This window comes from Suncus etruscus, chromosome 5 (assembly GCF_024139225.1).
Source record: "Suncus etruscus isolate mSunEtr1 chromosome 5, mSunEtr1.pri.cur, whole genome shotgun sequence".
NCBI classification, from domain to species: Eukaryota; Metazoa; Chordata; class Mammalia; order Eulipotyphla; family Soricidae; genus Suncus; species Suncus etruscus.
The window spans coordinates 101,077,060-101,089,568 of record NC_064852.1 but is presented as its reverse complement, the minus strand read 5'-3'; the positions used below and the strand labels follow the sequence as shown (position 1 = coordinate 101,089,568).

The 12,509-nt window shown below is 34.3% G+C and overlaps 1 protein-coding gene and 1 long non-coding RNA gene across 2 annotated transcripts in view; one reads left to right on the top strand and one right to left on the bottom strand.

The window, feature by feature from the left end:
- TTC21B (tetratricopeptide repeat domain 21B) overlaps positions 1-12,509 on the bottom strand; it is a 79,990-nt gene that overhangs the window by 61,062 nt on the left and 6,419 nt on the right. The window contains exons 6-12 of the mRNA XM_049773379.1: positions 10,021-10,178; positions 7,951-8,035; positions 6,771-6,869; positions 5,052-5,244; positions 4,021-4,118; positions 3,416-3,613; positions 392-521 (exon numbers count right to left, since the gene is read on the bottom strand). Coding sequence (XP_049629336.1) covers positions 392-521; positions 3,416-3,613; positions 4,021-4,118; positions 5,052-5,244; positions 6,771-6,869; positions 7,951-8,035; positions 10,021-10,178 — 961 coding nt within the window. The remainder of the gene's footprint in view (positions 1-391; positions 522-3,415; positions 3,614-4,020; positions 4,119-5,051; positions 5,245-6,770; positions 6,870-7,950; positions 8,036-10,020; positions 10,179-12,509) is intronic.
- The window catches only part of LOC126009175 (uncharacterized), a 138,836-nt gene continuing 127,305 nt past the window's right edge, over positions 979-12,509 (top strand). The window contains exon 1 of the long non-coding RNA XR_007495890.1: positions 979-1,088. This is a non-coding gene — a long non-coding RNA (uncharacterized LOC126009175). The remainder of the gene's footprint in view (positions 1,089-12,509) is intronic.

The following is a 12,509-nucleotide window of genomic DNA, read 5'->3' as shown; positions in this document are numbered from 1 at the left end:
TTGTTTTGTTTTTGGGCCACACCCGGTGATGCTCAGGAGTTACCCCTGGCTATACGCTCAAAAATCACTCCTGGCTTAGATGACCATATGAGATGCTGGGGGATTGAACCACAGTCCGTCCTAGGCTAGCATGGGCAAGATGCCTTACCCCCACTGCCACCGCTCTGGCCCCACAATTTACCTTTTGTCCCAACAATTTACTTGAACTCCAAAAGTTTACAGTAAAGTTATCAGTGCAAAAACGTTAGATTAAAATTAGAATATTAATTAAATTAAAATTAAATTTGTGTATTTGTAAAACTTACATTTTGAGTTTATTCCCTCTGTCCATTGAATGCTGTTTTTTTACGATTATTTTGCTCCATAAAGAGAATTTTCAGGCATATCTTACCTGACAAATACTTCACCTTTGCTATGAGAAAGACTGCTTGCAGAAGACCTGGTACAGTTCTCACTACTGTCTCCAGAATTAAGATACAACGTCTGAGAAGTGGACAAAGTGGTTGCCCAGGGCTTGCAGGCTAAACAAAAGAAAATTTCACATCATTTTTTAAAGTTTACAATAGTATATAGCCCCAAACAATACATATAAATTATAATGTAAGTAACTAAGCTATACATTTTTTTTCTAAAATGATTCTTACTTTGTTACCCTGAGCCCTTTCTATGGCTTGACTAACACCATCTTCTCTCCCTGGGGCATATGAACAGATTATCTGAATATTAGCTATAGTGCAGCATGAACAGTTTTGAAAATGATTTACAATTACTGATTTAGTAACACAAAATGAGCATATATCTTCAAATACTTTACAAAGGAAACATAACTTCATAAGAAAGAAAGTGCTAACATTGCTTGCTGTAATAGAGTCTGCTAACATTGCTTGCTGTAATGGAGTCAAGCAATGTGCACTCTAGTTCTCATTCTGCCTTGTGACTTACTCAAGTCAGTAACTTTCACTAGCCCCGAGGATACAATGCCAGATTTTTGAGCAATTGTATTTTGTCTTTGCAGAAAAGAGAAAACAGAACACGCTCTTATACAAATGTCTCAAATCGTCATAGTCATTTTTTAGCCCAGTCATGTGGTAAGCTCTCAAATATATTTTCTTTTTAATTAACAGTGAGTTTGATCACTAACGCAGTACTAGAAAATGAGTTTATGCCTGTCTAGTCAGCCAATCTTATCTATTCATACCTAATCACAATACAGAAATAAATGAGAATTTAAATATTGAATATTTGTTCTCCCTGTTTTGAACTACTAATAGCATTTCTGTATTAGATAAAGAAGTCTATATCCCACACATACAATCAGAGATGACAATAACTCCTACCATGAACAATTACTCCTGAAAAAAAAATCTACTCATTATACAAATTACAAATCTACTCATTATACAAAAACACATGCTCAAAAGAATTTCTGTAACACTCAGTGATGCCTAGAATCTAACATTTTACATTTTATATATGTATAATCAATATAAAAATTTTGCATTATATATCTTTAATAATTTTATTTCAGTTTAATTTTTCATCTTTTTGAATTGCTTGAAAGACCTTTATGAATGTTTGATGAATATCAGAATTCATGTTTTACATATGGAGGGGATATAGCAATAGTACAACAAATAGGGTGCTTGCCTTGCATACAGCTGATCTGGGTTCGATTCCTGGCATCCCAAAAGGTTCCCTGAGCCTGCTAGGAGTAATTTCTGAGTGCACAGGTAGGGAAACCTGATCATAACTGGGTGTGGCCCCCCAAAATATAATAAAACAAAAAGAGTAGAGATGGAGTAAATTCTTAATTCTTTCAGCATAATGAGAAAGGGAAAATATGCAAATTTATGTAGATAATATGATGAGGTTCTATGTTTTCTGACATAAGTGGGTAACATTTGGAAAAAAACAAACAAAAACTGTGTATAAACAAGCCAAAGAAAATAAACAGCCAGAATTTGGAAACAACCCAGATGCCCAACAATAGATGAGTGGTTAAAAAAACTGTGGTATATCTATACAATCGAATACTAGGCAGCTGTTAGAAAAATGAAGTCACAAAATTTGTTTATATATGGATTATATCACTTATATTTTAATATTTAGAATACCTGGATAAGGTAAGCAATGGAGTAAAAGAGGATGCCTAGAAAACTCTTGGCCTTAGATTATAGATGGGAGAAGGAAAGAAAGAGCAGCAGAGAGAGGAGGAAGAGAGGAGAAAGACAGATGACAACAGGAACGGTTGATTGAAGACAATTCAGGTACACCAGGATGTTAAGCAATTATAAAGCTAAATATTCAAACAAATATGACCGCAATATAAAGTAATTTTGTTTGTGCCTGCATGGAGGCAGGGTGTGGTAATGGTTGGGAGACTGGGGACACTAGTGAATATTTAATGACTGAAACAACTGTATTTAGAATAACTTTTAAATCTGGTGTTATAATAAAAATTACAAAAAAAAAAGTTCAAGTCTGAAAGTAAAAATACAATTAGATTATAAAAGGATATAATAAACTAAAGTTATAAAATTAATCAGAAGAAATAATTTCTTAATAATAAATAAAAAATCCTATTCTTGGGTCCAAAAGTGTAATTGTCAGAACTTAGAACTTTTGTTTGCTTTGGTTTGGGGGCCACATACCATGGTGGTGCTCAGAGCTTACTCCTGACTTTGCAGTCAGGAATCACTTCCTGGCAAGCTTGGGGGGACTATACAGTTGGTGGAGGTCAAATCCAGGCCTGCAACATGTAAGGCAAAAATCCTACCTGCTATAGTAACTCCCTGAGCCCAGATATTTTTTAACAGTGTGATTTTAGTATGGAAATACAGTCTAATAAATATAGCTATATAAGAAAAACAGGGGCTGGAGAGATAGCATGGAGGTAGGGCATTTGCCTTGCATGCAGAAGGATGGTGGTTCAAATCCTGACATCCCATATGGTCCCCTGAACCTGCCAGGAGCAATTTCTGAGCATAGAGCCAGGAGAAACTCCTGAGCGCTGCCAAGTGTGCTTCAAAAAACCAGAAAACCAAAAACAAAAATTATATATACGTATGAAAAATATAGCTGTGTATATTCATAAGTTGGACAGGCAAATATTAAAACTAACAATTGATTTATAGAACCATATATATTTGGGTATATATATATATATATAGTGAAAATCTGAAGTTCTAACACACTTTAAGTTACATATTAAATTTTGTCTTTAGTTACAGATAAGTATTTATAAACCAATAATTTGATTTTTAATATTATAAACATTCCTACTAAAAATTAATTCACTTAATACAGATACAAATACTACCATTCTATGTTGCCCAACATTTGAAAGGCAACTAATTAGTACCTCCTATTCATTATTTAAATATATATTTAGAAGTAAGTCCCCAGAATTATTTACCTGCATTGGACAGAAATTCAGATATTCTGTAATAACTTCTAACAAAAAATCAGGATTTAACTTCTCAAAGTACTGTATGCCAAGAGGTAAATCTTCTAAGTGTGCAAAATGAATGTCTAGGACATCATTTAACAAATTAATAACTTTTTGCCGTTTCTTTTTCTTCATAGCGAGAACTGCATATAAATATGTCAATTCCTGGAAAATAAGTTTTCAAAAGTCATTCTTTTGCAATCAGAAGGGCACTTATTTCCACTTAGATTTCAAAATCCTATGAGGTGCTATTTATATTCAATAACAAAACTTAAGTATTAGCTTAACTGAAATGGACTTAAAAACCCTGCAAAAGCAGGTTTTTGGTTTTTCGCTTGTTTTGGGGCTACATCTAATTGGTAATTAGGAGCAAATCCTGGCTCTGTGCTTAGACATGACCACTGGCAATGGTCAGGTGACATATGTGGTACAAAGGATTTGAATTAGGGTCATAGAAAACCAAGTGACTTTCCTGTTCTATATCTGCTGCTAAGGAGGTTTTTTTTTTAAACATAATTTTCCATGGAGGTAAATGCAATGCATTTATATATAAAAAGTGTAAAGTACTGTACCGCAGATTTTCCAATAGACTCCTGAATTTCATTAAGAAATTCTAGCTGCTGATCAGCTTCCTGTATTTGCCCTTCTATTAGTTGACATTGAATAAAACCTAAAAGCAAAGCAGACAAACAGTCACACTTCACATCAAGTCAGGTATACACACTTGAGGCTAAGAGAAAATTAATAAGCTGCATTTCCCATAAAACACTGAAGACTGTGGGGCCAGTGTGGTGGAGCAAGCGGTAAGGCACTTGCCATGCCCGCACTAGCCTAGGATGAACCACAGTTTGATCCCCTGGCATTCCATATGGTCCCCCAAGCCAGGAGCGATTTCTGAGCACATAGGCAGGAGTAACCCCTGAGCGACACCAGGTGTGCCCCCACCCAAAAAGAAGATTAAAGATTGGGGCCGGAGAGGTGGTGCAAGCGGTAGGGCATTTGCCTTACACACGCTAACCCCTAGGACAGACCCTGGGTCGATACCCTGGCAACCCATAATGTCCCCCAAGCCAGAAGCAATTTCTGAGTGCATAGTCCAGAGTAAACCCTGAGCATCACTGGGTGTGGCCCAAAACCAAAAATAAATAAAAATTGAAGATTAATATTAAATATATTTAAAAAATTTTAAACAAGAAAAGAAATAGAGTAGCTTGTTAATTAATTTGCAATTTGTCTGATATACCTCATAAAGATCTTTCACACTACTATCTAAGACCCTATGGTCTTGTTATCATGTGTTTTTGAGTAATGCCTACATTACACAGGGGATATGCTTGACTCTATACTTGGGGCAGTGCATAGGGCCCATGTAGTCAGTGTCCAGGACCAAAACTAGGCCTTCACCTCTTCAAAGTATGTGCTCAGACTGCTGAGCTATGCTTCCAGCACAAGAATTAAATATTTTCTTTTTTTTAAATATACATGCTTTTCAAATTACATAATAGAAAATAGTTTAATCTTAGAAAACCATAAAACACATTCTGATGGCAAGTATTATTATTTGTATCGGTTTGAGGACTATTTGGAAAAATTGTTTTCATACCAATTAATGCAGTGACACTAGTTTCATCAAGTGTCATGGCAGTCTTATACCACTTCAAAGCCTCTTTAACTTTGTTTTGTAAAATCATCTGATGTCCAAGTTCCGATGCAACTTCGGATTGTTGGGGGGTTAAACTAAATGCTTTTTCTAGAAATGACTGAATTTTTTGAAGAATGAGATGATTACGGCCACACTAGAAAGAGAAAAATTAAATTAGATTGTAAATTTTATATATAGCTAGGGCTCCTTAATGTTAAGCATATGTTCTACCACTTAGTGTCCCTATATGTATTCTGCAAAAACAAATGAAGAAAAAGAAATAAAACTAATAACCAAAGGAAAACCTCTACTTGTTAGACTGTGACACATAAAAATAACTATACCCAATCAGGAGTTAAATATCTTAATGAGTAATAGTTTTGAAAATTAGCTGTTTTGGAAAGTATATTCATTTTAATGTATTGTTGGGATTGAACCAGGGACAAGTGCAACCAATGTAAGTCCCCTACACACTATATTATCTCTCTAGCAGAATTTATCTCTCAATAGCAGAGTCTTATTCCCCCTGCAAATTTCATACAAGCTGATAATTCCTTTTAAATCAATAAATTATTTATTTAATAATCCTTAATTTTTCAGCAATTTGCCAATTATTTAATTTACTTAATGTATATCTTTTTTGACCTTATTATTTTTTTCTAGATTAACTAGTTTTTTTGTTTGTCTTGTTTGTTTGTTTGTTTGTTTGGCTTTTGGGTCACACCCGGCAGTGCTCAGGGGTTACTCCTGGTTCTACGTTCAGAAATCGCCCCTAGCAGGTACAGGGGACCATATAGGATGACGGGATTCAAACCACCGTCCTTCTACATGGAAGGCAAACACCTTACCTCCGTGCTATCTTGCCAAGTTTTAACCCCCCCCCCTTTTTTTTTTACAGATATTGACCAAATTTTTCCATTTCACATCTCACTATCTTTTTTATTAGATACTTGTGATAAAAATATTTCTTCCCTAGTATACAAAAGACATTTCCTATGCCAAATGTGTCTTTTACAGACATAAATCATGTTCAACTAGTTTAAAAAATATACAAAGAACAAATCTAACTATAAATGTATCTTGTGATTAAGATACATTTCCTATAGCCAATCCCCCCCTGAATGGCAATTTCCTTAAAATTTTAAGTATTATACAAGAACAGATGACTAGATTAAAAAAAATATATATGGCCTATATAAACAATAGAATTCTACCTGGATATAAGAAAAGACAAAATCATGCAGTTTGCTCTGTTACATGAATGGAACTGGAAGGTATCATGCTGAGTAAAACAGTTAGAAGGAAAGGGACAGAATGCTCTCTCTCATAGGAGCGGTACAAAGAAACATAGTAAGGGAATAACAAATGGCTCAAAGCAATAGAAACTAAAAGCTGGTCTATACAATAGAGGTTACCATGATTGGGAGATCTGAGGAGGGGATCCTAAAATAATGGTGAAGGGAAATGAACACTATTGTGTGGTATAGTGTTAGAAAGTTTCTTCTCATTGTAAACACATTTCCTCAGAACTGCCATTCTTAGAAATAACATTTATTTGTATACATACTGTCATTTTTTATTTTTACTTTACACAATGTTCTTTCATATCTCAATCTCTTTTACATACTTATTTTCCTAGCTATAGATAAAGCAACTCTAGAACATAGTAGATAGTCTTACAGTTCTGCTGAAGGCTACTGTGATCTTGTAAAATAGTTCACCATTTTGTGGTTCCATGGCATTCAATGCATTTTCTAAATTTTCCAATTTGGTGGCAGCCTAAAACATAAAACATGACATATCCAATATTATAAAAGACCTTCACTTCAACAGATTTTCCGTCATCCAATAAATTCTTATATGCTACAAGACATATAAAATGATCTATTCTCCAAAACTCTGTAATTATAAAGAACTAGGTTTTGAAATTTAATATCTTTTATTAAATAAAATATTTTGGGTAGATCATGATTCAAATAGTTATCCTCCATCCTAACCCCATTAGATCTTGGCATAATACATGAATACAACATATTTACAAATATTATTATTATATAATAATATCCATCTTTGGCTTACCTGTATTGCCTGGTTTACAATGAAAATATTCTCTAATTAAAAAGCCCTTAAAATACTTGACATGATTAGTTTCAATACTTAGAAACTTTACTGAAGAGTTGTTCCTACTAAAATGTTCTAAAAATTTCCTAATAATTATTAAATGTTATTGCACTGAAAAACTTAACCCAAGTAAAAACAATGGAAATCTATTTACTTCATACTGAATTTTAGCATTGCATCATCCACTATCTAGTCAAAGTGCTCATTGCTAAAAAAACATGCATCTTTTTATAAGGTTCTATATAACTTCATCCTAAGCCTTATATTTAAGTTAAACACATTGGCTAAAAATATACATTAATCATATATGTACATGGTAATATTAAATAGAAAAAATTATAGCTAATAATTTAAGGAAATTTTAAAGACAATATTTTTGTTTGATTTTTGGGCCATGCATGGTGGTGCTCAGGGCTTATTCTGAGCTCTGCACTCAGGGATCACTTCTGGAACAGTTAGAAGGTATCAGGGATCAAACTCAGGTGGAGGCTTGCAAGGCACATGCCCAGCCTACTATGTTAACTCTCAGGCTTCCTCAACGGCAATTTTAACTCTTAAGATATTTCTGCTTTCATTTTTTAAAGTAGCTCACTAATTTAGTAGTGTGTATTTTTAAGATGAACTAAAGACTGTAAAAACATTCTAAAGATGATTTCAATTGCCCTCATATATGTGCTTAGGTATGTAAAACTAACTGCATATGTTATACAAGAGTCATAAGTTCCATAGTACAACTTACCTTCTCTATATCCCCTTCTCTACACAAATAGTAAAGAGCCAGTATTCTTAGGGCTTCCACATTTTGATTATCTTGAAGCAATAACCTGCAGAAAAGTATTTCAGTTAGTGCTTAAATAAAACGTACATATATTTTTGAGGGCTTGAAAAATTGGTTACTGATATGATTATTATGTAATTTTAATTAGTGAAATATTTTTATGAAAATTATCTACCTCATTACTAAACTAAAAACAGAATCTCTGAATCATAATTATTTTTATATATTTTAAAATACTGTGTAGATAATACCAGTCTTATTAAATCAACAACTTGAATACAGTATTAATCAACATACCCAGTAATTTAATAACAGACTAATTAGCCCTGGCAGATTTTTTGTAAAAATGGGGAAAAAGATAAACAAAAACTTTCTCACAGACAAAATAGATGGACAAAAGGCACATAAATAGAAATTGAGCTCCCATATTACCCAAATACCACTCCTAAGGATATACCCTAGAAACCCAAAAACAATACAGAAAAGGCATCTGTACTCCTATGTTCATTGAAATAGCAGTCACAATAGCCAGAATTTAGAAACAACCGAAGTTCCCAAGAACAGATTAGAGGATAAAGAAACTGTGGTAGGGCTCGGAGACATAGCACAGAGGTGTTTGCCTTGCAAGCAGCCGATCCAGGACCAAAGGTGGTTGGTTCAAATCCTGTGTCCCATATGGTCCCCCGTGCCTGCCAGGAGCTATTTCTGAGCAGACAGCCATGAGTAACCCCTGAGCACCGATGGGTGTGACCCAAAAACCAAAAAAAGAAACAAACAAAAAAAGAAACTGGTACATTTGCACAATGGGATACTATTAGAAAAGAGTATAGTATAGCTATTAGGAAAAATTAACTTATGAAACTTGTTTATATATGGATGAATATGGAGAATATTAGGCTGACTGAAATGAGTCAGAGGGGTATGAGTATAGAATGATTGCACTTATTGGGGCTGGAGTGATAATACAGTGATAAGGCATTTGTTTTGCACGTGGCTGACCCAGGACTGACTAGGGTTCAATCCCTGGCATCCCTTAAGGTCCCCTGAGCCAGGAGCAATTTCTGATTGCAGAGCCAGAATTAACCCCTAAGCACTGATGAGTGTGGCCTCCCCACAAAAAAAAAAAATGATTGCACTCATTGTGAAATATTAAAATAAAAGGATAGTATGGTAATAATATCCAAATATAATAGAAACAATGGCCAGAAGGACCAGTCCAGGGTGAGAAGTTTGTCAGAAAGTGCAGTTAGGTCATGTGACAACAATAGTTGAAAATGATCTCTAGACAAGAACTGAGACTAAAAGGAGATAAAGTGATATGCATAATATCCTTTCAGTAACAATAACACAAACCATAGTGTTTAAAAGAAAAAAAAGAAGAGAGAGATGTCGACTACAGGCACAGGCAAGGGGGAGGGAAACTAAGGACTGGTGGCAGGAAATGTGCACATATAAAGGACGTTCAACATTGTATTACTAAAACTCAATTATGTACAACTTTGTAATTATGTACTTGATGGTGATTCAATTAAAGAATCTATTTATTAAAAAAAAATGTCAACAGAGTCCTAAAGAACAGGAGGAAAATTCAATGAAGAGTCACTAAAGAAATAGTAAGAATTTGAGTTGAGAAATATGGCATTCAGACTCAAGATGAGCAAAGGGTACCAGTAAAAACAGATTCCTATTAAAAAAAACCCACAAGACACATTGTATTCGGAATGACAAAAGCCTAAAAAAGAGGTAAAATATTAAACCTGGTTGGGTCATGTGCAATGCTAGGGCCCTACATGGTATATATCTTTCTGGCCCTTGAAAATCTATTTTATAAAAGCTAAAATATTCACATAAATCACTAAGTAAAAATTTTCAAAATAGCATAACATTATTTTCCTCAATTCTATATGTTTTTATAAAAAAATCACTTTAAAATTATAATTGATAAAAACACATAGATTTGAATATATCCTAAAAATTATAACTATATGCAGATATATGTTTTGTTTTGCTTTAATTTATACTTTACTTAACCTTTGTGCTGTTTCAATTGTTTGGTCCCAGTCCTGCAAGGCTAGTTGTAATTTCATTTTCTTCATATACGCAGGAAGAAAACTTGGAAAGTTCACGATTATATGGTTCAATGTCTCCAGAGCACCTGAATAAATCTGACACATCTCAAGGCATTGAGCCTGATGGGAGAAAAATGACATGAAAAACTGTAGTTATAAATATAAAAGTTCTTAAATAGTTGTCCTAGTATAAGTAGAATACGATTGTTTGATGTTTTCTATATTTGATTTTCTTATCCAGGAATAGACCTAGGTAACTGCCATATATGACCCAATAAAAGTTATTTAATTGTTTTGTTTTATTTATTTTATTTTTATTTTTTGGTATTGGATCACATCTGGCAAACAGGACTTACTCCTGGCTTTGTGTTCAGAAAACATTCCTAGTGGGTTTCAGGGGACCATATCCGTTGCTGATATAGAACCCAGATAGACTGCTTGCCAGGCAAGCATCTTACCTACTATACTATTTCTTTGGTCTCGTAATTGTATTTAGGTAAAATTTTTTAAATAAGAAAAATTCAAATAGGGGCTGGAGCAATAGCACAGGGGTAGGGCGTTTGTTTGCCTAGCACAAGCTGCCCAAGATGGAACTGAGTTCAATCCCAGGCGTCCCATAAGGTCCCTGGAGCCAGGAGCGATTTCTGAGTCATTGCCAGCAGTAAGCCTTGAGCGTCACAGGGTGTGGCCCAAAGGTCAAAACACACAAACAAAAAAATCCAAATCCCTCTATCTCAACATTTTTACTTCTAAGAATGCTCTATCTTTTTCTTTGTTTAGGGACTACATCCGGCCATGCTGAGGGGTTACTTCCTGGTTCTGTGCTTAGGAATCACTCCTAGTGGGCTCTGGAGACCATACGGAATGCCAGAGATCAAACCTGGGTCCACCACATGCAAAGCAAACATCCTACCTGCTGTACTATGGCTCCAGTCTCTAGAATGCTCAATCTAATGGAAATAATATCACAAAAATAAAAACAAAAAATGTACATATTATACCTATAAAATAATTACTTATAAAAGAAAAAATACTTTAAATGTCCAAGGTTTATTGCACTTATTTAATAAAATTTTATATGACCATTAAATGATTATGAAAATTTACAGATCTGTTTACTGGTATGATGAAAGAGCATTTTATAGTTTGTTCAACTGGTTGGCTACTTCTTGATCTAATATTATTTTGCATATGCTACAAAAGAAAATGTTCTTACAATGTCCATGTATTACTTGTATCATCAGAAAAAAAACTTACTTGTATACAAATAAAACATATAAATAAGTCATATATTCACCTATCAGATGAAAAATTTTCTTTTTTCATCATAAATAAATGTAATATGTCAATCAAAAATGAGAATCCAGATTCAGGGATAAGGCACAGGGGTTATGGACCAACCCCTATTACATTCTACCACTGAATGGTCCCCAACATGGCCTCCATACACTGCCAGATGTAGCTTTGGAAGCTAACAAGTGCTTCTGAATAGGTATGCCCCAGAACCCTGCAATATAATCCAGTATTCAGGTGGTAAAGTTGATTATCATTGCAAGTGGCCTTGAGACTCCTTGGGCACTATTCGGGAGTGTTGCCCATTTGTTGGGTCCCGTATTCATTTTTGTTGATTGTTTGAGTAGTCAATCAGTACACTGAATTTCAATACATTTTATTTGCTGAATCAAAAAAAATTTTTTTTAAGATGTTTAGAAGAATCAATAGGTTTGATTAATGGGTCCAAATTTCTACCCAATTTTTACCCACTAAGGACTTTCAATTTCCTCATACTGTAAATCAGACCAAGTTTTTTTTATCTTTTCCTCAGAGGAATTATCTGATGCGGAGTATGTCAATGGCTTTACAGACTGGTCTCCACCCTTTCTCCTATCCCTATTTCTACCTTCTTCTCTCTAGTCTTCTGTTTAACTCTTTATTTATTTGCCTTTAGGCTCTTGTTATATCTTGTACATACCTTATAATACTGAACTTGTTAAATGCTCCAACTGGAATGCTGTCCCATAAGTGTCCACAAGGCTCTACCTTGATCTGTTAAGTCTTTATTTAAATGTTACTTTCTTGGATCACATCATTAAGAACTTCAACTTTAGATCCTAAATCTACTTTCTTTCCTGGCTTTATATTTCCATTGCCCTCACCATCTTCCAGTATATTATACATTTTATTTCTTAAATTGTCTATATTTACCAATAGGATATAAACTTCATAAAAGTAACTTTTATTTTGGTATTGATATCCCTCTGGAACCGAGATGGCGAACCTATGGCACATGTGTCAGTAGTGGCACACGAAGGCCTTGCAGCTGGCACGAGGGAAGGTCCACAATTAAGATATACGGCGTGTGCCACATAGTTTTTAGATACTAAACTCTTGTTATTAAGGTTTAATTGACGTGCTGGCACTTTTGAGGAAATTCTTTGGTTTTGTGCGGTA